At 42.0% G+C, this 25187-nt stretch overlaps 1 protein-coding gene across 1 annotated transcript in view; it reads right to left on the bottom strand.

The window, feature by feature from the left end:
- phip (PHIP subunit of CUL4-Ring ligase complex) overlaps positions 1 to 23606 on the bottom strand; it is a 35594-nt gene extending 11988 nt beyond the window's left edge. Inside the window, exons 1-26 of the mRNA XM_073492685.1 lie at positions 23514 to 23606; positions 23315 to 23373; positions 23199 to 23228; positions 22986 to 23045; positions 19230 to 19380; positions 18888 to 18986; positions 18420 to 18580; positions 14537 to 14758; positions 13381 to 13481; positions 13005 to 13075; positions 12503 to 12603; positions 12037 to 12077; positions 11346 to 11444; positions 9712 to 9868; positions 9495 to 9629; positions 6942 to 7070; positions 6540 to 6765; positions 5860 to 5982; positions 3990 to 4173; positions 3782 to 3884; positions 3426 to 3563; positions 2796 to 2893; positions 2464 to 2671; positions 2126 to 2236; positions 1714 to 1821; positions 24 to 148 (exon numbers count right to left, since the gene is read on the bottom strand). Coding sequence (XP_073348786.1) covers positions 24 to 148; positions 1714 to 1821; positions 2126 to 2236; positions 2464 to 2671; positions 2796 to 2893; positions 3426 to 3563; positions 3782 to 3884; positions 3990 to 4173; positions 5860 to 5982; positions 6540 to 6765; positions 6942 to 7070; positions 9495 to 9629; positions 9712 to 9868; positions 11346 to 11444; positions 12037 to 12077; positions 12503 to 12603; positions 13005 to 13075; positions 13381 to 13481; positions 14537 to 14758; positions 18420 to 18580; positions 18888 to 18986; positions 19230 to 19380; positions 22986 to 23045; positions 23199 to 23228; positions 23315 to 23373; positions 23514 to 23553 — 3080 coding nt within the window. The 5' untranslated portion in view covers positions 23554 to 23606. The remainder of the gene's footprint in view (positions 1 to 23; positions 149 to 1713; positions 1822 to 2125; positions 2237 to 2463; positions 2672 to 2795; positions 2894 to 3425; positions 3564 to 3781; positions 3885 to 3989; positions 4174 to 5859; positions 5983 to 6539; positions 6766 to 6941; positions 7071 to 9494; positions 9630 to 9711; positions 9869 to 11345; positions 11445 to 12036; positions 12078 to 12502; positions 12604 to 13004; positions 13076 to 13380; positions 13482 to 14536; positions 14759 to 18419; positions 18581 to 18887; positions 18987 to 19229; positions 19381 to 22985; positions 23046 to 23198; positions 23229 to 23314; positions 23374 to 23513) is intronic.
- Between the last annotated feature and the right edge of the window lie 1581 nt (positions 23607 to 25187).

Below are 25187 nucleotides of genomic sequence, written 5' to 3'. Positions count from 1 at the left end.
ATATGTCACACTGAGGTGCTTACTTCATAGAGAAGGATCCTCCGGTCAGTTTTCCGGTGTCAGGGTCCAGAAAGGAAAGCTTCAGACAGCACAGTGTGGGCAGGCCGACCTCGTACTTTATGCCAACGATCTTCATCAATTCCTGCTCCTGAACAACACAAATGATTGAAATTAATAATTTCTTCTCAGGGAACATCATCCACAGACCCTGGAGCCCCTTTGATCAATGCACAACTTTTCATTTTCTATTGATAAACAATCCATCTCAGTGTTGTTTATTTTGTAGGCTGAGAGAGTGCCAGCAATGCCACAGTAAGTTTTTCATGCTGAGAAAAGTGATGCTTCAGTGTTGCTAGGCCTGTTTGTTCAAATGACCAAAAAAAAAAGGAATAGAAGAAAACGCTGCACTTCCACGTTGCAGGCAATACATTCAGAAAGATGCACACTGTGCCTGCAATGCATTACGGACTGCTGTCTGCACAGAAATTGCTATTTTCTGCCTCCACACATAGAGAAGAAATGAAAAATACACGAGAATACAATCCCATAAGCTGTTACTTTTAAGTGGTAAAAGTCTGTTTTCCACTCTTAGAGACAGTTTCATGTACGGGGACGGGACTTTCTTCTGCAGACAGTTTTCTTTTAGGTTATTAGGAAGGAAAGGGGACTCAAGTGAACATGAAAGTGAAACCAGACAAGCGTCTGCGATACAGAAGAAATACTGTGTTGTGTGCAACGGGGAATGATTACATCATTGTGGCTTGAAATTATTCAGGTTCCTAGGAATTGCTATCTATTCTTTTTTTGTCTTTTTAGCCATTACTGTAGAAACTCAGCATCCTTAAAAGAAGGTAAGAGACAGCTAAAAAGGCAGTGAAGATCCCAAATCAGCAGAAATGGAAGAAGTACTGAGGATCTTCAACTTAAATTAAAGTGGTAACACCACAGTGTCGAAAGTACACAGGTATACGCATCAAACAATACTTAAAGTACCAAAAGTTGCAAGTATTTGTATTCCACAATAAAACGTGTATTATTATTGTATCATAATTATTGATGCATTAATGTGTTCATCACTTTAATGGTGACGCTGGTAAAGTTGCTTATATTCTGGCTAGCTTGGAAAGTCCCCCCACAGATCGATAAAGTTTTATCTTAATCTATTATATTACATCATATTTTTGTTGATTATATTTTGATTAATTAAACTAAATTGGAAAAGTAACTAGTAACTGAAGTTGTCAAATAAATGCAGTGGAGTAAAAAGTACAATGTTTACCTCTGAAATGTAGAAATATATAGTAGCAGAAAATAGAAATACTCGAGTAAAGTTCAAGTACCTCAAAACTGTACCCATGTAAAGCAGTTGACATGGACATAACTTAAGTAAATGTACTTAGTTACTATCCACCACTTCAAGGATCAACAGGATCTAGCATCTGATGTTCATGTGTATCAGAGAGGTTGAGAGTCTTTAATTTAATCTGTAACTTTTACTTTTATGATATTGTGATTACTTTACAGTACAAATGTATTCCCTCTATATGAGGTCTGTATTTATTGATTTATTTTCATGGATCTGCTGTGATTTTTATAAGGGACTTACTCTCCTCGGTGGTTGTGTACACAAATAAAGAGACATTATAAATCTGCAGGTACACGGGGTCTCTGTTCAGTGAGTCTTCGATCCGTCTTTGTCACTCTGTTTCTTACCCGGAGCTCCATCTTGTGCCAGGGCTGCTTCTTAGGATTGATGCTGTAAATCTTTTTTTGTTTGGCCATCTCCACATAGGCTTCATGGCCCTGTCTGAAGTAGTATACCTGCACACACACACACACAAACATGAAATCAAATATACCAAAGAACTGTATCTTGTTTATATTTCTGTGTTGTAACTGTAAAACTTGTTGCAACATACTTTTCAGCTGCTTTTAGGGATAGCAATCAGTCAGTGTGCCCCTTATTTTCTTGTGTGTAATGGGCATCACAGCCTCAAGGGGCGGCTAAATTTAGTGCAGAGTTTTAGTCTTGTTGCTATGTAAAACATGAGCCAGTGTTTTGGACTGAGGAGACATGTGGGGCACATGTGGTGAGGACACTGTAACAGAAACAGGCGGTGTGTACCTCATCTCCCATCTGGGGTATGTAAGGACATCTGCGGGGGACCGTGTCTGTGATCCAGGCGGAGGGAAGCCACTCCTCCAGAGTTAGCCCTTGCTCCTGCAGCTCTGTCCTCTAAAGGACACACGACAAAGTAAAAAATGTCATACTTATAAACCATTCTTATATTTACTATTAATTCTCATCTAATGTATACGTACTTCATATCAAAAACTGTCATTTGTGTAATTTTTCTAAATCAAATGTCTCAAAAATACACTAATTTGTGCAAATGGCTGAATAAAAGTAATAACTCTGAATCACAGTGACAATATCGGGAAAGAAAGTTACTAATGACAAACCTTCCTCTTCTCCTTTGGCTGCTTCTTCTTTGGTAACGCGCCATCTTTGTCGGCTTTCTCTTTCTTTCTTTCCTTCTTCCCGTCCCTCTTCTTCTCCTCGTCCTCCTCTGAGCCTCTGCTTTTCTTTTTTACTTTCACACTTTTCTTGGGCGGTTCAAGGTTGATCCCCGCATCTGCTGTCCAGTCGGAATAATCGCTGGAGTAGTCGCTGCGGAGACAGAAGATTAAATGCACAGATGTATCCAAGTTTCTGATTTGCATACAGAACGTGCGTGTATCCATATGAGATAGTGGACATGATAAATGTGTGTGATATGCCTTATGTATCTTACCTTGAACTACTGTGGTCGTCCGGCCAGGGCTCCTTTCCCTCCTCCTCCTTCTCCTCCTCTGAGGAATGGCCGTTGATTTGCCGTACCTCCACCTCTCCCTGGTGGCACACATTATTTCATGTTAGCACACAGAATCAGTGAAAAGGAACGGCTTTAGAAATGGACTGTATGTGGGAGCTGAGCAGTTCAGTTTTTCAGATTATTTTTGCTGTAGAGCTACACCCTCTTTACCCGTTCAATGCTCCAGAAACAAAATATTCCCATTGTTAGACTCTTGTAATGAAAGTGGACGTCGAGTTTTTAAAGATCTATTTCACTGTATGGCTGCTTAATTGCTATGAAGGTCGGGACATGTAACATTTTTCAGATTATTTTGGAAAAATAACACGCAAAAGAGAAAAGTCTAGTTTAAAGAGGCGTCTAAAATATCATTACATCTACTATATGTTCATATTCATGTTATACTTCTCAGTACTAGAAGTCAATAATTGTCCTGAAGTTGTTCGAAAACAACTTCAGGACATCTTAAAAACAAAAAAAACTACAACAAAGACAAATTTTTCAAAGCCAAAGTTTGTGTTTTTTGAGTTTTAAGAAGTGTTAACCACATAGCAAAACAATGCAGTCCACCTCTGAGGCGCTTTCGTCGTCATCGCCGGCCTCTGCACTCTGGCGGCTCGTCTCCTCCATGGCAGCACGAGTTTGATAGCCGTGGTTACCCTGGCTCCTCCTCGCCTCGTCGACTACACACTCTGACGTCAGATGGACCTGCAGTGGAGGAGAGGATGTGGGACAACAAAGTCAGATGATAGTATGATGCGTACGGATACGGAAGTATAGTTCAACAAGAAACAGGAAATCTCTCTCATGAATAAGTGGGTTATAGGAGAAAAATAATTATATTCCTGTCAAACAATAATGTTTGTATATAATAGTGTGTGTGTTTGTGTGTGTGTGTGTGTGTGAGTGTGTGTTAATTCACTTACCCTGCTCTCCTTGGGGAGCGAGTGGATGGTGCGTCTCCTCCTTTCTGACTGATAAATATTGATCTCCTCCTCCCCTTTAGCCTCACGCCAGTTCACCTGTCTCCTACAAAACAAACACACACACACACAGAGTCATGACATGCATTAATAGCATCACCTCAGAACGCAGGCTCCTCTCTGTGATGTGTGTACAGTATGTGTGTGTTACCTGACGGAGGCGTCCTCCAGCTCAGGGACCAGCACCCTGCGGCTCCAGGCCACCAGGTCTCCCTCTGTGGCCATCTGGCTGCGCGGGGCGTTGCTGTGCATCTGCCGGACGCCCTCGATCTGCCCGCTGCGACGCAGACCCACGTTGGGTGGAGAGTGGACCTCTGTGGGCGAACCGACCGATCCTGAGGGGAAGAGGTGTCGAAGAGAGAGAAATAAGTGATCAACAGCATTTTAAGTGAACTTGTTTTGGGTGAAATCAGGTTAATATATTTGATAAAGCAAGCTGGACAGCAAAACTTTTTAATATAGCACATATTACATGCTTCAACAACTTGTTCCTTTAGTTTTAATGTATCATTGCACGCCACCTTCCCAACATCACAAGACTGATTTCAACCTATCAGTGCATATCACGCACGCCGGACGTAGCGAGACGAAACAATGTCACAAGACTGAAAGATACAGAGGAGGGGATTCGAATGGGGAGAAAACGCCTGTTAGTGTCTCGTATCTGCTGACACCCTCTGTCTGGTTATTACTTATTTTCTCATTTTTTGCTGTGCTCAGGACGCTTTACCAAAAGCAAAATGTCAGCTGACATCCTGGGAATGAGACTCAAAAAATGTCCTTCATAGGAATACTTTTAACTTTTATACTTTGGTCACATTCCAGAGCCTGTACTTTCTTACTTTTACTTGAGTAAAGAAGTTGAATCAGTACTTCTACTTTTACCGGAGACTTTTTTTACACAAGTGTCTGTACTTCTGTAAGAATCTGTGGACATAGACGAACACTTCCGTGTACCTTAAAAGTGTTCGCAAATGCCACAATTTTTCTCAAAATTTAGTGAAATAGTCTTTGTTGTTAAAATAATGGGAAAAGACAGCAGCTTATGTTTATTGATCATCATCTTAAACTGACTGACGTCTTCAAGTTGCTCATTTTGTCCGACCGAAAGAAGCTTGAACCATAAATCATATAACAAAATAGTTGCTGATTATTCCTGTGTTGATTGACTAATCAGTTTATTAAGTCACTGTTTCAGCACTGAAAGTGAAGAATAGCGGATACAAAGAGCAATTTACATTCATTTAAAATAATTTGCATTCATTAAAAAAAGTCTTGGTCTTGTCTTGTTCTCCCTTATTTGTAATTTTTTATTTGTCTACAATTTCTTTTTCATTTTAAAGTTACTGTAAACACATTTTTTCAACTCCAATAAAGCCCTAATTGAATTGAATTTAGAGACTAAAGAAAAGGAGATGATTTGAACAAACAGGGATGCCAGTTACTGAGTTAGTTAATGATATTTCATTTGTAAAATAGAATTTACAAAGCACGCAATAAAGACACTGCTGCTGTTAGATAAAGCCAGCTGCATGCGGGCAATTACTTATCATAGTGTGCGTTAATGTGTTAGTATGGAGCACCTGCATGATATAGATCTACTGAATGTTTTCATCACTTAATGGATAAGAAGACCAAAAGGGAGATATGATGATACACAGATGTACTTTCAAGGTTCCCTGTGTAAATCTCACTACGCTGCTCAAAATGCTTGTTTTGTAAAACTGGAAATAATGCATGGTGCTGTTTCCCTATGAAAAACAACAAAAAAATATGAAATATCATTGCATCTGTGGTGTATTTTCCACACAGTGTATTATAAAAATGCATCATATCTTGATTAAAATAAGTCTGCAACGTACAAATGCCACAACCTTTAGAGAGATTCAGTATTTTCACTTCATTTCAATTTCCCAGAGTAATGTCCTCACTACACCACTGCAGTTGAAAACTAAAGTGAACACACTAAACTGCTGCCCACACTACCATAGTACGGCCTTCCTGCTGTAAGGCGGTCTTACCTCTGCTGGCCCTGGTGTCGTTGGTTCCAAGTCTTTGGTCCTGTTCCTGCTGAAGCCTCTGAATCATAGTATCCAGAGGACTGGAACCGTCCACCGCCTGCTCGCTCACCACTTGGTTAAGGCCTGACGCAGACAGGAATTGAGTAAGAGCGGGAGAGAGAGCGTTAACTTAAATCCAACAAAAATTACAGTTTTACCACTACTGTTTTATAATAACTGGATGTCCATGTTGCTCTGTTGCATTCACTTCTATTTCTCTGTTGTGGAGCATGTAGAGTCATATCATCTCAGCATGCTTCTTTCCCACCTTGCCTCCTTCACCTATCTCCACTGTGTACTACTAATACATTTCAATTGTTACTGTTTATATCCCTGCCAAGATTTTAAACAACCTTATTAATTCTAGGTTTAATTGGCAATGCTGGTGTAGTTGCGGTAAAAGCCTCTCATTAGGCACATTTGAGGACGGATAACTTGTCAGGCTACGAGAGCTGTATGATCGGCTCGACAAAAGTGTCTTTGATCAGCTGCTAGATGAGTTCAGACAGCCTCGCCTGCAGGTAAAGACCTGATCTAAAGCGTACAAGCAAACAAGAGCGGAGCAGAGTTACAACTGAGTTCATGCCTTCATATCATGAAGAGAACAGATTCTACTGAGGGTCTGCTTTTAGCCTCTGTACCTGAGGAGGTGACCCCCATCTGCGGGATCAGCTGCTCATCCCTGCAGCCTTCCCTGCCAGGCACCAGCCGCTGGTATCTAGGGGGGTGAGGGTTCCCGTCCACATCCACCAGGAAAGGTGGGGGCATGAGGTGCGGCGCCTGCTGAGTCTGCTCGTCCAGCACGTAATTGTTGGCATCCCGGATCAGTGGCCGGTAGTCAGTGTGGAAAAACATCTGGTCCGCTATCTGGAAAAGTAATGAGCTACATTAACTCACATGCATAAAACTAATACTTCTGTATGTTTTCAATGAGGTTGTAAAATAATGATCAGATGTAGGGAAATTACACGGGCATTTGTTATCACTGATAATGTCAAGAGGAGCTGCTAAGTGTCAGGCAGAGGGAGGCCTGTTGCTTTTACCTTGTCATACTTGCTGCTGGAGCCGAAGCCAAAGATGAGCAGGTGTCCATGGGAGTCGGTGGCGGCAAAGTGCTGCCCATCTGGACTACATTTGCAGTCAAACAATGCTCCGTGCCCTTGGCCCTCAATCTATCCACACATACAGAGAGGGGAGGGGGTGGGGAGATAGGTGCACACTGTAAATCATAATATTACACTACCAGGGGGAATTCTGAGCAACGGTAGCAACTGTTTGGCATCGTCAGTCAACTGGAAATATCTAGCACACAATATCAACTGCAGTATTCCATAAGTCACTTGAAAAGTAATGATTAATAAAGATTTTACAGTAACAATTGTTTAATAAATAGTTTACAAAGCACTGTTTGTTGACAGTGAAAGGACTATGAACTAAAGTTCACAAATTTACCATTTATTACTGGTGGTTATTATTAATAGTTACAGATTTTACATGAATAAAAAAATGACTGTAACACTGTACTTCCCATTTTCCAGCAGCAACAGAGAAACAAACAGAAGATAAGAGCAGTGATAAAACACAACGCCAGCTGAAGAGACTAAATCTTTATCAACAGAAAACCTTAACTGTTCTGGCAGTCAGCCCACTGTTGCCTTTATTTTATTCTGTGGCTATTCCTTCACTCTCACAATAACTCCATTCTCTCATTGTTCAGAGTTTGCACCTCTCTCTGTGTCCCTTATTCAGTAAAACATGGCAAACAACCCAACACAGATTAACCTGATGCAATAAAAAACTCCCATTCATCTTCTACTGTGTGTGTTTTTTTAGCGAGCTGCAGGAACAGGCAACTCTAGAAGTAGTTAAATAGTGTTATTAATAGACCGAGCAAATATCCAGGTACAGAAATGGTACAGCACCACATCCTCTATCACACTTACAGGATTTTTAAAGAACCCCCCTTGCTTGCAAACAAACACATAAGAGCTACAGGAGCAACAGCACTGATGAAACTGTTTGTAGTGGCAAAGTAAGAATGAGCAGAGCATGTTTAGTTAAACCAACCTTGCAAATGGTGTTTTGGGATATATGATGTTAATAATGTAATAATATAAAAGCAACAGTGCACCTATGCTTGCACTGGCTTGCTTGCATTAAATCAACGCTATGTAGCTTCCAAAAGAATTAAAACATATTCTTTCTTTTTGTAAATTAAAAGTTAAATTTATTCTGCTTCTGCTACAGTCTTAGTGTAACATGACACACAGTATATTCAATGAGTTTTGAAGACAGCCTAGTCAGAGGTTCATTTCCTCTCCTGTGGAGAGAGTGCTGTACTAACACTGGCAACCTTTAGATACTTATCTGTGTACCTGACATGAATGAGTCAGTTCCTTATGAATAATTTATACTTGTGCTTTTTGAACACTATATTTTTAAAACGTACCATTAGCCTGTAACTGTCACTTGTGCCAGTGTGTCCACTATTTAGCAAAGGTGACAAGTAAAAGTTTCAAACTGAAATGTGGGCCATTTCACGATCACATGTTGTTAATATAGACTGTGCAAACAAAGTCACTAGGTCTGAAAAGTGAAGCCAATGCAGAACCCGCATTCTTTCTAATGTCCAGAAGGAAACGACTCCCATGGTTTCAAAAAGAAATCTGATGTATGGAAGTCTATGCAAAAAATGAACCCACTTCTCACTCTATTTATAACCTCAATAAACTGTTTCCACATGAGTTGGTTTCAAGTCTTCTTCAATACAAAAGGATGTTCATTTTGTACATTATGGTTTCATTTTTAGTAAAGCAGACAATAATAGCTCCACCTCCTCATCCAAATATAGTCACCTCAGGCTCCAAAAAACAAGATGGCGATGGCCAAAGTACCAAACTCAAGACCTCAGAGCAGCAGTCACCAAACCGATGGTCGACATCACGTCCACTTTTTTCATACAATCTATGGTTGTTGAACATTATTCACAGTCTATGATCAACACAGAGATTTTGGCCTGCTGAGTGACTCACTTGTTCTGACACTGTGATTAATGCCGTCCTTGGTTACCATAGAGACACAAGCAAGAAATAAAACCAGTGGCAACAATGATTAACACACCAGGTGAATATGTACAGTGGCATATGCACTTCAGCGTGGTGTCACTCTACCCTTGACTCGTGCCCACGGCCACACACCGTGGTGCCTTTAATGACAAGAGAAAATTCAAGCATGGGGGAGGTGAGAACAGCAAAGAGAGAAAGTGAAAGTGATCAGAGGGGAAGACTAGTGACGGCTGAGAGGGAAAGAATGTGAGACAAAGAGTGACACCGAGAAAAGAAAGGAGAAAGCATGTGTGTGGTGGGAAAGAAGCAAAGAATAAAGGAGGAAGAAAAATAAATAACAATACTAGTCTGTATCTTTTTTGCTGATTCACTGTGCATGAAAACATGACATCTGTGTGACGGGGACAAATATCTGGATCTGGTCACTTTCAGCTTCAGTGTGAACACAGCCAAAGAGAACATAGTGGGTGAGAGGCAATGAGACGAAGAGACAAGAGAAAGAGAGAGGCGCAGGGTGGTCAGCAGTCTCACCATGTTGAAATATGAGCGGATCTTCACTCCTCTGGCCAGGTCCCACACGATGCAATTCCCGTCATGACCCGCTGAGAAAAGGATTCTTGGATCGAAGGGGTGTGGCTCCAGGACAAACACCTCATCCTCATGACCCTGATGTTGGACAACATCCACGGTCAGATTACAGCACCCCAAGAAATCAAAATGAAATCCTCAGTGTTTAATCGCTACATACCATGAGGACGTGGACGAGGTTGCCAGTCGTCGAGTTCCACACCTTCAGCGTGAGATTGTTGGCCGCTGTGATCACCGTGCCGTCGTGGCGGTCCCATGCTACCATGGTAACCTTCAGCTTGGTCACCTTGTCCTCCAGCGGTGGAGGGTTGTACTTTCTGATGGGAAAGATGTCGAAACATTGACGTCAAGCATGTACCAGTAAGGATCAGTTAATAGGCAAAAATGTCATCAAAGAGAAAATAAAAAGACATCTTGTGAAACATTTCAAATGTCATAAAAAATGAATGCATCCTCTTTTCTGAGTTATTGATCAAAGATGTGAACAATTCATCGTCTGGCTTGTCCTGCTAATGAATTTAATCTGTTATCCTCTGTGCCTTTATACACAATTAATGAGGAGCTAGCCAGTCTGACAGCTCGACCTTATCTATTTACACTTTAGGGTAATTATTCACAACATCTGCTGTTAATGTTTACATGTGTAAACTGTGAAAACCAGCACTTCCAAAACATTTCAACACCTTCTTGTGCAATTTCCTGACTCTGTTTGTACTTTGTTTCAGGACAAGATCACGAGGTAAAAGACATGGGTACTGAACTTCTTTTGAGGAGTACCAACTCAGGCTCAATCAACTGGTGCCAAAGTTCAGTTCCTGAGAGCATATCTAGGTGAGAGAGTATCTTAGTATAGTAGTGAGAGAGCAAGACGGTGTCTACCCTGCAGCTTGTTCAAGTCACAGTGAGTCAGGGCAATGGTGAGCTTAAAGCAGTCGGGAAAGCCGGGACCCCTGCAGCAGCCACGGCTAACGTTAGCACGGCTGCAGGCGAGAAGAAGAAGAAGAGGTTGAGCCCTCCATGGAGGATGAGACTTCAAGTGAGACGTCGACAAATTCATCCACATCTTCAGGTAATTTATCAGCTAATTGGATAATTGTTGTTGGAGATAACTGTCTTGGCGATAACCCTATGGTAATACATACAGTATGTATCAGTTTAGTTGTGTTGTTGTTGGTTTTCATTTTTTAAAATAATATCTGAACTTCAGTTTTTAGAAAGTCACATATATATATTTTTAGATAACCAGGTTATTTTAAAATCTGTATTTATTCTCATGTTTGTTGTGTTCACTCAGGCAATAGACACTTAAATAGCCTGTCAGTGTCATCTTCATTCATTCACTGTCTGTGATGGCTGCAGTAAATCTATATTCTGTCTGGGAGCGGTCGGGTAATCAATCACCGTGTCACGCTTCATGCCACAGGTGGGAAGATGTTTTTTTTTCTCTCTAACTTAATTATCTATGTGCTGTAGATTATGCAGTAGGTCACCATACTCGTAAAAACAGATAAATGCAGGTCTAAATTATTGTGAGAGAAGCATTTTGCTGCTGGGACAAAGGGCAGAAAGTCGCGTTTTAGCTCTTTCTAATAAAACTGTTTTTTTTTTCAAAACAGTGCATTGTTTTCAAGTGGGAATCTTTGCACACTACAGGTCTGGCACTTTTGCACGCAAGAAGATTGATTTTTGTAAAATTTAGAGTGACATTATAACCTGCAGGATCATCCCAACCCACGGCTCTGAGCTCTGAGAGCAGCAGCGCGCCAGACTTTAGACAGCCGTGCACACACATACCCGGGTAATTTGGTCTGCATGTCCAGCAGAATGCTCCTCCAGCCCTGAGGCTGCAGCTGCCAGATTCGCGCTGTACCATCTCTGCTGCCGCTTACGAACCTACAACACAAAAAAACAAACACACACACACACCAATTTGTGAGCGCAAATTCATGCATAGGTAAACTGTAAATATAACACTCGGTTCTGTTTCAGCTTTCTGCAGTACAATGAATGCTTTCATCTTCGAACATCAGGATACACTAATTATATGAACCCTCCCACCCGTCTCCTTCTCCATCTCCATCTCCTCCACCCCTTTCTTTTTGCATAGACAGTCTACCTCCCTCACTGCTGAGATCACTGCAACCCAGGGGAATTACAGCTGAGCTCGTTTTTCTGCAAACTCCACATAGGCACACACAATTTAACACCAGGAGAGTGCATGATGTGTGCAAGTGTACGCCCGTGTGTGTGTGTGCGTGTGTGTGTGTGTGTGTGTGTCTGTATGTGTTTTTGTGTGAGGATGTGTTTCAGAGCATGTATCAAATAGCAAGTAAAGTAAGTGTTTCTGCTGACATCATCAAGACACATTACAACACCCTGAGGTTCCATAAAAACAAACGGCGGTGCACACACAAAAATTAACTACAGCTATTTTGTAGCTCCACACACACACACACACGTACACACACCGACTGTGCAACCCTACCTGTCACTGCAATGTGAAAATTGGATGCTGTCAACTTTGTCCTAGGTGAGAAAAACACAGGAGAAAAATCAAAACAATGCCACGAGTAACAAACATTTTCTCCGCTAGCGTTCCAAATAACGACAAAAATAAACTTTTACAGAGCTTTGCTTAGTTGCCATGGAGAATGATGACCCATATTTTCAAGACTACGACATCTCCAGGACAGCTGAGCAGACGTTAGCTGCTGGGGAAGTCCATCAGATACAGTTGGAGCTTTGGTAGCATTGGGAAACTAAAGCAGGTAAGTGGACATTGAGTTAAGGGTTTTTTTGGGGGGGTCAAACTACTGTTTCCAAGGTGAGTGAACCCTCGTGCTCAATATTTGATGAATTTCAGAAACAACCTGCTGAATGATGCAGATACAGAATGTAGTTTTTCCCAGTTTAAAGCACAGTTTTTGTGATAAAGCACTTTAGTGACTCACCGTATGGGACTCAAGCTCGGAGATCTTCTCTGGTTGGCCTGACCCGAAGTAATACACCCGGATGATGTGATCCGTGCTTCCTGTTGCCAGGAACATACCACCTGGACACACACACACATACACATAAAAGCGTCTGAGTAACAAAATTCATACATTCCAGCACTCATTTTTTACATGAATAATGGAAACAATACACTTTAAAACGAACAAAAAATTGTCCTGTGATTGTGGGTGCAAACTTTGTGCAACAGAGACTTTACAGTTGTTTATCATATGTTTAAGGTCAATGGCATCTCAAATTAGAAATATGCTCTCAATAACTGTGAAGCACACTTATTCCACATTTACTGAAAATCAGCGGCCCACTCGAGTGTGGTTGTCTGCTGTGCGAAGCTCTTCACTTAATCTGGGCTAAATGAGCACATTTTTTCAGCTCTGCTGCCGATTCCCCTCCGGTGGTGTGGAAGCATGCGTAAAAAATCAAAAGCGAGCGGCGCCTCACCTGCGCTGAAGGAGGAGCAGATCATCTGGACGCCAGGTCTGGAACGCTCCGTGAACTTACTGGGCCTCTGACTGGACACAGACACACACAGAAAGTGGTATTTATATAGAAACACGAAAAAAGTGACACGTCATCCCAAACCTGTGCGTAGTTAAGATCAGTAGTCTAAAACAATGTTCTGCATAAGGCAAAGACATCAAGATAACATACAGCATAGTAAGTACACTATAATGTTCACCATGTAACAAACAAAAACAACTATGAAAACAAAACACGTTTGCACAAAGATGAACAGCATGTAGATGTAAAAAGTGTGAACAGCACTTGTGCAGGTGAGACTGCGTGTACAGTGTGTGCTGCGTCTTGTGTTTCTCACCCGAACTTGAGCGTGCGTGCATCCCACTGCCAGAAGCAGATGGTGCCGTCAGCTCCGGTGGAGGACAGGTAGCGCTTGGAGCCGCAACAGAGAGGAGAAAACTGCAAACACAACCAATTAGAGGTTACAGCTGAGTTATACTGGGCGATAAGAATATGTTTTGCTAACACTCCAGCAAGAAAAGAAAGGAAAATTAACCCACATGAGCTTCAAAAAGCATTCGTAACAATGAAGGAAGAGGTGAGAGGATGCAAAAAACCTCAAATACATAGATGCACAGATAAATATGCAAACAAAACAAACGCTGCGTATGATCAAGCATTTACAGGATATGGCTGGCAATGTTGTGTATTCTTCTCACTGTCTATAAATCCCATGAGAAGATCAAAAACAAAAATGTCCTGATCCCACTGAGAAGCTGCACCTGTGTACATATGATTCCTGTGTTGCCCCTAAAACTATTCAAAACCCCTGAATTAGCCCTCTTCCTTTATCACAATGAACTCGGGCACTGTAGTCTCTTTTCCACCAGCAAAGTGCACTATTCACTCTTGTTGTGGTGATGTTTACTAAACACTGCAGTGCCCACCTGTTCCAGGAAATCACCTTTTGAGATTCACATTTTCAGCAGCAACAAACAGCTTAAGGCTGAATGCCACAGACAGGAGAGGGGAAAATGGATTTTCATGGGATAATAAGAAAAAACACAGAATAACATAAATAATACATTTCTGATTAAAATGAGTCTTCTGATGGAACCAATACTGGCACTTTACTGGACACCGGATACCAGCCGGTCATGTCGGAGGTGTCTTGTTGACCTCATCTTCTTAACATGTACACCCGCAGTGGATTGTACAACAGTTTGTCATGAGCTAATTATTGTTTTAGTGGCTTTTACATTATAAAAAGAATGTAATTACATATTTGACAGCATTAAATTAATCAACATGCATCATATTTAGTGTCTTAAACTGTCCAGTGTGGATAAAGTTTCTAAAATATAAAGTTACAGACACTCTACAGACAGACAGACAGACAGTCTGGTGAAAAGTGTTATAAATATTGTATTGGCTTTCCATTCCTCTTTTTGTGCAAACCAAACACATGCAGACAAACATGCATGTGAAGCCACACACCCTGAGCACCCGCCTACCTGCAGCGAGGTGATGGAGGCTGCGTGTCCCTCCAGGACGGCCAAAGGGGCGCAGGTCTGTAAGCACCACACTCTGATAGTCTTGTCACAGGAGCCGGCGGCGATCATGGTGTTCTCGTAGCTGACCGCCATGTCCGAGATCTCAGCGGCATGGCCGCGCAGAGTCGCCAGTAGCCGTCCGTCATCCGTTCCCCAGATCTTAACGAGGCAGTCGTCTGAGCCCTGGAAACGAAAGACGGCACAGCCAATAGGGGGTGAGCGAAGTATTTTTATATATGCCTGCCTCTAAGGCACACTTCAAGAGAGACAAATTAAACATGTCAAGTTCAAAAACGATTTTAAAATATATCTGGGCCGACTGCAGCCTTAGACAGTCAGCAGATTGGTAAACTAGGAGGACAAACAGAAGGAGGATGAAGTTATTCAGATTCAGAAAATAGAGGTGACTAATCTGCAGCGTGTCCAAAAGTGACAATGAACATTTCAAGGCACCAGACTGTCGTCTGCACAAGTGCTTTCAGTGCATTTACAGGCACATACTTATTACCAGTCAAGGCAACTCGTGAGCTCTGCAGCTGTCATAGAAAATCCTTTAAATTATTTTAGACTATCTGAATACAAATTATGGACAAAATTAGAAAAAGAACTGACAGGCTGATTGTCACTGTGGCGTCAGTATATATGAGTTAGTGTTTGATTATGCGAGGACATAAGGAGTGTACTTTTTACTAAAATATCCTTCATTCATGCTGATTTCTTCTGGCTGGATGATTATGAAAAAGTGAAGTTGTGCTTCAGGAGGGGGAAGCTTTGTTGTAGCAGATTTTTGTTTTGCCGAATATGGGAGAGAAGGCAACTTGTAATTGTGCAGTGAATTGAAATGTTTGACAGCTGCAACTGGGGGGTTGGGCTCTTTGTGTGACTGTCACAAAAATAAAGGAAATCAATTAATTAATCAGTCATATGCTGTACATACAAGGAGCCAAACTTTAAGTTAGTTTAAGCAACTCGGCTGTCAGTGGTAGAAAATTAAATTAAATTCAAATAACTTTGCAAATACAGAAACAATAAGCATACTAAGTAGTGACTATTTTTAATCTTTTAATGCCTTCTATTGACTAAACTACAGTATATGTGTGTACTAAGCTGATTGTTAATGTAAACTATTACATTGATTGAGAGCTTCACAGTGACGGGGTTACTGTGTGCAGGTGAGCATATTGAATATCACTCAGCACGTCGTTTAACCACAAGCAACAGGAGACACTGTTCACTACCCAGACAGTTCAGAGCTGAGATTCTTCACACCATTGTGAGATAGACCGGCCTGCTCTGTGAGGACTCCTCGCTTCGCCTCAAGTGCAACTACACCAAAGGAGAAGAGGGAGCTCAAAACTGTAGAGAAACACTACTGTGAATCGGCTGAGGATTGGATAAGACGTCACATGTCTTATTTTGATAAAAGCTGTTGTGGGTTTTTCTCGCAAAAAGGCAATTTTAGGGAGGAGGCCCTCTTATATAAAAGTAATATATTATAAGTATTAAATTTAGTTACGATAAAAAGGTCATAATGTTACATAATCCATAAAGGCGAGTCTATAAGAAGTTTGGGAGCCTGCAGGCAGCTTCCTACACAGTCTTTAGTGTGTTCAATCAAGACCTTTAATCAAGACATGGAAACAGCCTTCAGGGACTCGAGTAAGAATTTCTGGCTGTGATCCAGCTTGTAAGGCGTTAAAGGTTTTTGTGATTCAACATGGTGCCAGACCCATCTGCACCTTGATTACGATCTGAAAATAATTTTTAAAACCAACAGGTAACCGCTGTCAAGCACAGTGTGACACAATCTCATATCTTCATTTTTTTAAAAATACAAATTGCCTGCGTGATAAAGAAGGGACTAATAGAGCAGGTAGAAGTGCGCACAGAGCCACATCAGGAAATGAGGATGTGATGTTAGAAATGTAAGTGCATTTAACAAATTCCACTAGTTTTCACACCTGATTATCAAGTTTGCCTATCAAACAGCAGATTAGATTCCAGTTAGTTAGTTAGCTTCAGATCACTCAGCCTTTTTATATCCCCAACGTATCTAACGAGACGGGCCGCGTTATCGGCATCAGCATAGATTTGAGAGGAAATGTGAGATGAAAACACCAACCCCCTCCTTTGAATAAATCATAATCACTCGCTCCATCACCAGTGGAACTGAATCTGACTGGAGCTGTTATTCCATGTAGACTGATCAAAACACCAAGCATCCCTTGATTTAGATAGAAAAAACAGCTCAAGGACAAACTGTTACTGCGTTAAAATGGACAAAAATACTGACGAAACGATTGTTTATCCTATAAAACGTCAAAAAGTTGTGATAAAAGCTCATCACAATTTTTCTGGAGCCCAAAGTGACGTCTTCAAATAGCGTCTTTTGTCCAACTGATAGTCCAAAACCTAAAGACTCATTATTTAATATCATCACAACAAAAGAAAAACAGCAAATCCTTACGTTTCAGAATCTTGAACCAGTAAGTGTTTGACTTTATTTTCTATGCACCATTTGGAGACGAGCCTGAGCGGTGCAGGGTTTGTAAAAGCCAGAGGCTTGACACAAACTTTCCTTGTTGCTTCCGATGTGAAGTTACGTTAGCTGCCGTCACAGGCGACAAACAATGCGTACTGGCGTGTCTCATCCGTCTTTCCCAGCAGCTATGATAATGAACTTGCAGCTATTACCAAAGCTAAATTACACAAATCAATGTGGCCGTTTGCCAATCAATTGTTCAACCAAATAAACATGCCCTTGCTCATTGATCACAGATGATCACTGTGAATGTTTGCACCAGATGAAACAGTCAATGATTAATCAATCAATCTGCCTTCCACTGCAGCAAAAAAAAAAAAAGACCGGAGAGCTCCAAAAATAAGAAAAATATATAAATAAAAATGATCTTGTGATGAAAGGAGACAGCAAGAGAGGCGGAGAGAAAACGAGCGCAGAGAAAAAAGGGTAGTGAGGGAGACCAAGAACGAATTTTAATTCTGGCACTTAGCCAGCGCCTCAGAGGAAACATTTTCTCCAGTTATGATGAGAAATAGCAAGAAGAGAGGAGAGGCGAGAGGGAGGGAGGGAGAAAGGGAACAGAGGAGGGGCAGCGCAGGATGAGAGACGGTCGGGGGAGAGAAAAAGAAAGAGAGAGCGAGACAGAGAGAGAGCAGGGAGTGTAAGAACGTTGGAAAGAGAGAGATAACAGGAAAAGAGAGACGGAGAGTCAATCTATCCCCCCCTCCCTCTCTCCCTCCCTACCTCCCTCCCTCCCTCTCAGCAGCCAGCCATTTTTAGAGATTTAAGAAGTGAAAGCTGAAAATGGTGTATAGCAGCAGGCAGTGTTTGACTCAAGGATCCAAACAGAAGGACGACAACATTAAATCAACATTATCTCTTTGTTCGCTCAATATTTAACTCTTCACCCGAGCTGCATCTCCGACCAAACCGTGTCACAAAGGGAAACTAAAACAGCACAGGGGGGCGTTCAGAGGGCAAAGGTCGACTTACTCATTGAGAATAGTTTGTTTTCCTTTCTTGAAAATATGATATAATTTGCTCCCCTGCAGGATGAATCCGGGCTATAGCTGTGAGTCATTCACATAAAGACGCCCCACCACAGCTAGGTAAACAGTAATTACCTCCTACCAGAACTGTTACAACAGGGAATAGAGACGCCGGGTCATCGTGGTACGACGGCTTGTAACAATCAAACACATACACACACGGCACACAAGCGGTGACACTAAACAGATACAGAGAAAACACGAGCGCACAATAATGTCACTTAAACACTTTGAAAGGACTCCTTAAACACACAGCTGAGGTCAACACACACACCGTGAAGATGCGTCGTCCCGTCCTGTCGAAGGTAACGCAGTACACGGACGACAGGTGTCCCAGGATCCTCTTGTGCATCTTCATGTGCTGGTACACGGCCGTGGGCACCAGCTGCCGGAGACGGTACGAGCCATTCAGCCGGCGCCCGAAGCTCGTCTCGACTGGACGGCAAAGAAAAGAATAAAGTAGATCAGCAGCAAATCAAGGGAAACACACTGATTTAACAAAAAGGCCTTTAAAGAACATGTAAATGGGCCGCAAGTGTGCTCATCCACTGTGCATAAAATAGACTGTGATACTGAAGGAAATCAATAATAACACTGCTGTCAGATGCTACTGGCACTGAGGACCTTGGCAGACAGAGATACAGTGTAATATGTAGCATCTGACTCATACGTTGAATATCAAAGGCACAAACAAAGAGGAACAGTTGAATGTTATTTTTTTCTGTTCAGCATATTTCTTTACCGATATTAGGCGGGCTGCCGTAGATAATAGGCGGCTCCGGTGGTCGCCCACAGTGCAGCGCAGCCAGCGCCGAGCCCTTCCACACAACATGCTTGCAACCTGGAGTAAAACAAACACAAAAGATCTGCATAAAGACTCACATTATACAGTTTGTATTAAGACTCGCCATGCTGTTCTGTATGCATGCATTTATATTTGCATAAGCTCATGAAAAAATCTATTTACGTGAGCCTGCACACACATGCAGAGAGATGTAACACAGTGGTCTCTGAGTGGGTGTGTTAGCATATGTGTACACTGAAGAAGCTCATGTGCTACATCATGCACTATGTATCCACTCACTCTTTGTGGTGCGGAGGAGATTCTGCCTGCCGGCCCCCAGCAGGCTCGTGAGTCCAGGCACGCTGGCGGGGACCTCCCTCTCCAGCAGCGGACAAACTCTGGAGCAGACCTGCAACAGGTGGTCTGCACTGACATGTCGGTACAGTTTCACCTGCAGACACACACACACATTCTTAGCTCAGCTTGTAGTCAGACAGGGAAATTGACAAAACACCAGCCAGAGATTAGCATCTTAAAACTATGTGTTCAAGCGCCTTTGTGGCCAAATGTTGACACATCAAGACATCAAACTCACACTGGCACAGCATTTTCTGCTTATATCTGCTTATACTCCTCTCTGACATTAAACTGAATATCTTTCGGTTGTAGACAAAAAAAAGACATTTGAGGACATCATCTTAAGCTTTAGGAGGCATCTTTTTCACTATTTCTTTTTTTTTTTTTTTTTTTACAAATAAACAACTAATCAATAAATCCAGAAAGTAATCAACAGATAAAACAACAATAAAAATAATCATTAGTTGCAGCCCAACTCAGCCTGCAGTGACTCCGATAAAGGTGGCAAGTAAAAGGAAAACATTATTACAACAAAAACTGTCTAGTAATATAAAAAACAATCATTCACAGTTCTCTTCTATTAAAAAGGGGAATAATTAAGTATTTACAAGTGATTGTTGCCTGCAGACACAAAGGATTGCTCTCTGGATTGATTCCATTTAGTAACAAACTCTGAAATAAAATTATTTTCTGCAGAATTCAGCAGAAGCAAAAAACAAGGTCACTACTTCAAACACCATTTTGGAAATGGAAAGGAGCCCTTTGAAAAATTCTATCAATAACTAGGGCTGCACAACTGATCGCACAATAACCAGAATCGCAATATGAGTAAGAACAATTATCCAAATCGAAGGAACTGCAATTATTTTATAAAGCTTAGATGTGTCACAAAACAGTGTTTTAATGAAATGCTCTGGGCTGCAAAGCTTGTTCTCCTTTGGCAGAGACCGGGAGAAATGCCACATCATCATGATTTTACTAGTTTCTGAATAACAATGACAACTGTGATGTAAAATTTAACCATCCATCATAATCATGAATTATATCGCAATAACAATATCTGTCAAAATAATCGCAATATCAAGGAAAAAATATTAAAATGTAAAGATGACTCTCCTTTGTACTGAATGACATTTATTCTCAAACTGCAGAAAGTCGTCATTTAAAGCACTCTGACAAAATAATTAATTACTCAATATTTACATCACAAAATGACACAAGCATAAAATAAATATAACATCTAAATAAACGCTGAATTACAGTTAAACGTTTGTTTTCTAAATGGACATGGATTCAGTTCACGTGCAGTAAAGTGAAAGCAGAGAAGGGGGGTGTGGCACGCAACATGCAGCATGAAGCAGAATGAAAGCCACACTCTTGTAAACACAGTGTGTGTGCGTCTCTGACTCCACCGACACATGGGGGACACTCCTCCTGCACTGGCCTATACCACTGAAGAAACACAACCACACACACACACACACACACACACATGCCTGCCTGCTTGAAACCACTGGACGGGAGACATAAACATGCAGCGTGCAGCAGCAGCACTGTGTTTATTTCAGGATTATTCTAAATATATTAATTTAAATCAGACATGCGGTAATCAGTTTTGTTTCAGTCACATCTGATTTAAATATCTGAACGGGGTCAAATTAGCCTGAAATTAAACAATTAATGCACACACACACACACACACACACACACACACACACACATAGACTCTCTCTCCATCAACCCACACACACACACACAATTAATGACCCCTTAATTGCTTTCACATCCTTGCTGGTTCGGGGGACGTGATCAGTGTTTCTAAGCACATATCAGGGCACAATCCCCTCTCAGGTACACACAAAGCCACGATGAACACGAACACACACACACACACACACACACACCGACACACACATCAACTGAGCGACATCTATCAACAATTTGCCCCATTTTACTTCTTGCTCATCTCTCAGTCACAACAGCACCAGCAGAGAGCACATGGCCCTACACACACCTCCTTACGATTATCACCTATTTCTGCTCAAAAATCAATAAAAATCACTTATTCAGGACGTTATTCTCTTTAATATGTTATTAGAATTGAAATCAGACACGTTTTAAATCATTTAAAGCAAAAAGCAAAAATAGTGAAAATGGTGTAAATATGGTAAAAATGGAAATATGCTGCTATTTCCATACAAAAATAGGTCCATACTCTTATGTATATTGTGTTTCTGGTCAATTATATATGCAAAATTACAATAATTATACATCTAATTAATCCGCCTTAATTAATTAACCACAATTAATATCCTTAATTATTGCAGTATCATTGAAGTCTGTGTTGATTCCTCACTGTTGCCCAACCCCCTTTTTTCTGTACCAGCCGCAGACACCAACCTGCCCAGAAAACACTTCCGAGCCATGTCTCTAAACACCCTCTTTTCTTTTTTTCCCCCCTTCGCTTTAATAATAATTAAAAAAAAAAAAAAACCTCTGCAAGATCTTTTTTTTTTTTTTTTTTTCAATCGAGGAAAATTATGCACAATAGACAGGAGGCAAGGCTGGGAATGGGGAGGAGGAGGAGGACGAAGAAGAGGAGGAGGGACGGAGAGCCGAATGAGCCAAGCAGGAAGAGAGAGAGCGAAAAAAAAAAAAAACACACACACACAGGCAGGAAGAAAGAAACTGTCAATAATGTCTTAAACGTAAAAGATTTACAATCCTGGTGGATCTACGCTTCATGCGAGCTCGTGTTTGCATCTCCATGCGTCTTGTCTGTGCGCACGAGAGAGTGAGGGGAAAATCCAGCGAAAACGTAGCTCATAAAACATGGCCACAGGTCATTATTTTTAATATCATAAATAAACCATATAAAACAGCAGAAATCAAAGTGTGGATGCACACTTTCAAAAAAAACCCATAATAAATATGCCCCGCGATGATTAATTCTCTCCACGCCTCCATGCGTAAAAACGCAAAAAAAAAGCAAAGCCCCCCCCTTGTTTGTTTACATGACAATTAGCACGTCAATTAATAACGCGATTATCAGATTATCAGCCCAAAACGTTACCTCGCATCTTCACATAACCTTCTTCCTCCATCCGAAAGCTTGCACCACAATGCTCTCTCTTCCCCACCCACCCCCAGAAGAAGCACTCCACAACAGTCCCCCTTCAGATGGGAAGCTCTAACTCCCAGCTTTACTGAACATACTGTTTATATTCTGCACCACCAAAAAAAAAAAAAAATCCTGTTTTCTAACTCTTGCCCCCCCTGTGTGTGTTTTCAACCCCGTGCACACATATTATGGTTCTTGCAGGACAAGAGCGCCTCCATCTCTCTCACTCACTCTCTCTCTCTCTCTCTGGCTTGTGGCGCAGGGAGTCCCTCCTCCGGATCCTGGCGCTCCTACACCACAACACTCATGACGTATCAACATTTCACACACATTTTCTTCCCAACAACTATTTAAAAACCTTTAGCACATGCATGGCACCAAACTCGCACACCGCGGTGCACAGGGCGCCGGGAGCCCGACCCCTCGGTGCCCCCCGAACGGCCCCGACTCGCAAGCCAGCTCGCCCCTGCAAAGTCCTTTGCAGTTTTTTTCTTTGCCACCTGATTTAAAAATTGCGGGAAATTCAATTTTTATTTTGCTCTCTAAAAACTTTTTCCTCAGTTATAGGGCTCCCTTACCAAATTTTCGTACGTCCCGGGGTGCTCCAGCCCGGTCCAGTCCAGCCTTCTGGGCAGCAGCTAAGATGGGAAAAATAGTGTCGACCGTGATCATCCGGTTCAGAAACGTATCGGGTGATGTTTTTAAAACAGTAAATGATAAATCAGAGTGAAAGCAACAACACAAAGTACGGTGCGGAGAGAAGCATCTCTCTCGTGCTGCTGACTGCTTACCTCCTTCTCCTCCACCTCCCTTATCAGGGTCTGAAAATAGGATAAAAAATACAAAATTACACCCCGTGACAATTTCGGACACGTTGTAAATTATCCTAAAACGCACAAACACCAACCTCGGCTGCTTTCTGACACGGTCCAGCTTCTAGAAATCGGGCTATTAGGAAGTACAGTTCTGGTTAATGGTTGGAGGGGGAGAGAGAGAGAGAGCGAGAGAGAGAGAAGAGGACGGGAGCTGCGTTAGAAGAGGGCACCGAGGAAACTGAGGGGGTATTACAACAACCATGACATATTCTGCCGATCTCCTTTACTCACCAGAAGTCAACTGCGCGATGTGTGTACTGTCTGAAGCCATTTTGGTGTTGTTTGCCAGGGCAGCGCCAGAGCCTGTGTGGCGGGTCTAGGTGGCTGCCCTGTAGCTGTCACTGTTTATCCACCAGGAAGAGGCTGCCTCCATTCAGCTCCGCGCGCACGAAGTCCCGGCTGCAGTCGAGTATCCCTCCGCGCCACAAGCGAGGAGGAGGAGGAGGGGTGGTGCGGGGGGGGGGGAACTAGTGCGCGCGTGCAGCGTTTTACCTTCCCCCTCGAAACACCGTCTTCCTCCCGCAAAGACACAACAGCAAACATGTCGCTACCTCGGGGAGCCCTCGGGGTGTTTTTTAGAGGCGGTGGAGGCACGTTTCTCTAGATCCCCCCTCCCCCCTCAAAACGAAAAAAAAAAAAAAGAGCGCAAGCCTCCTTTGCGGAAGAATACAAGGCGGTGTGTTTCACGCACGCGTCTGTAGAGGGGAAGGTAGAAATGGCAGCCTGCTGTAGGAGAGGACACACTGCCGCAGAAAAGGCTGCTACTTCGCAGATAAACGACATTTATCACGTCTGAATAATTACAGGCTCGCACGCTAATCGTTTTAAAGTGTCTGTCGCGGATCGCTACGACGTAAATTCCCGTTAAATGTGTGTGTTTCGTGAGCTGCGGATGTAGAAACATGGCTTCCCCCCGTGTGTGTGTGTGAGGAGGATTAACGGTCGAGCTAACCCGTTTTTGTTGTTGTTGTTGTTGTTGTTGTATTTATCAAGCTAGTTTTCAATTTCTCTCTCTCGTGTGTGCGTGTGTTCCCGTTGTGTTATTGCTATGTCGTTATTGTGTAACAAGATGTCTGGCTTGTACACACACAGACACACACACCCACTCTGTCTCTCTCTCTCTCTCTCTCTCTCTTTGGGAGCAGTTTGGTGGGGAAGTCGTCCATTTCTCTTCCAAATACTGCCAGGGCAGTAAAATGGGGGAAGGGTTTGGAAAAAGGAGAAAAAAAAGGGGGGAATGCAAGCTTAATGAATGAAACCCCTCGTGAGTTACAGGAATTTAATGGCTAAGAGACATTTTTATGCAAGATAGAGAGAGATCGTGAAGGGATATGAGGTTATCAGGGAAATATATGGCTGCACACTTCCACTGTGGTTCACTAAGAAAGTTGTGGGAAAAGGAAACACTGTGGTGTGATCTCCAATTAGATAAAAAAAAAAATAATGCTGATATTAACGCGTGAATGTATTTTACGTCTTTATTTAATACGTGTGTTTGCAGCCCGCACAGGTCAAACTCCCGGTCTGTTTTCTGACCGCATGAACTGTTCACCCCTTTCTTTTATTCAGAGTAAGACATTAACGAAAGCACGTGCAATTATTAAGCTTATGATAATTATTAATGTGCACCTCAGTCTCTCTGCAAAGCCGTTGAAAATGACTTGAGAACGCTTCGTTCACTGCAACAACAAACCACACACTAAGCGAGGCCAGTGAACGCACAACCTAACATGATATTTCCAGAAATAATTTACACACCCCCGAGAGGGAAACAAAAATGCATTTCAAAAACCACAAATAATAAATAACTTGAATTGTTTTTCCACACATTTTCCTCTCTTATTATTTCTTCCCAGCCTAAACACTGCACAGGTGTTCGTGTAGTGGAAATAAGAAGCCGTTCCT

Source organism: Pagrus major, chromosome 22, assembly GCF_040436345.1.
Source record: "Pagrus major chromosome 22, Pma_NU_1.0".
NCBI classification, from domain to species: domain Eukaryota; kingdom Metazoa; phylum Chordata; class Actinopteri; order Spariformes; family Sparidae; genus Pagrus; species Pagrus major.
The sequence above is the reverse complement of the archived record's forward strand: the minus strand, read 5'-3'. Positions and strand labels throughout refer to the sequence as shown.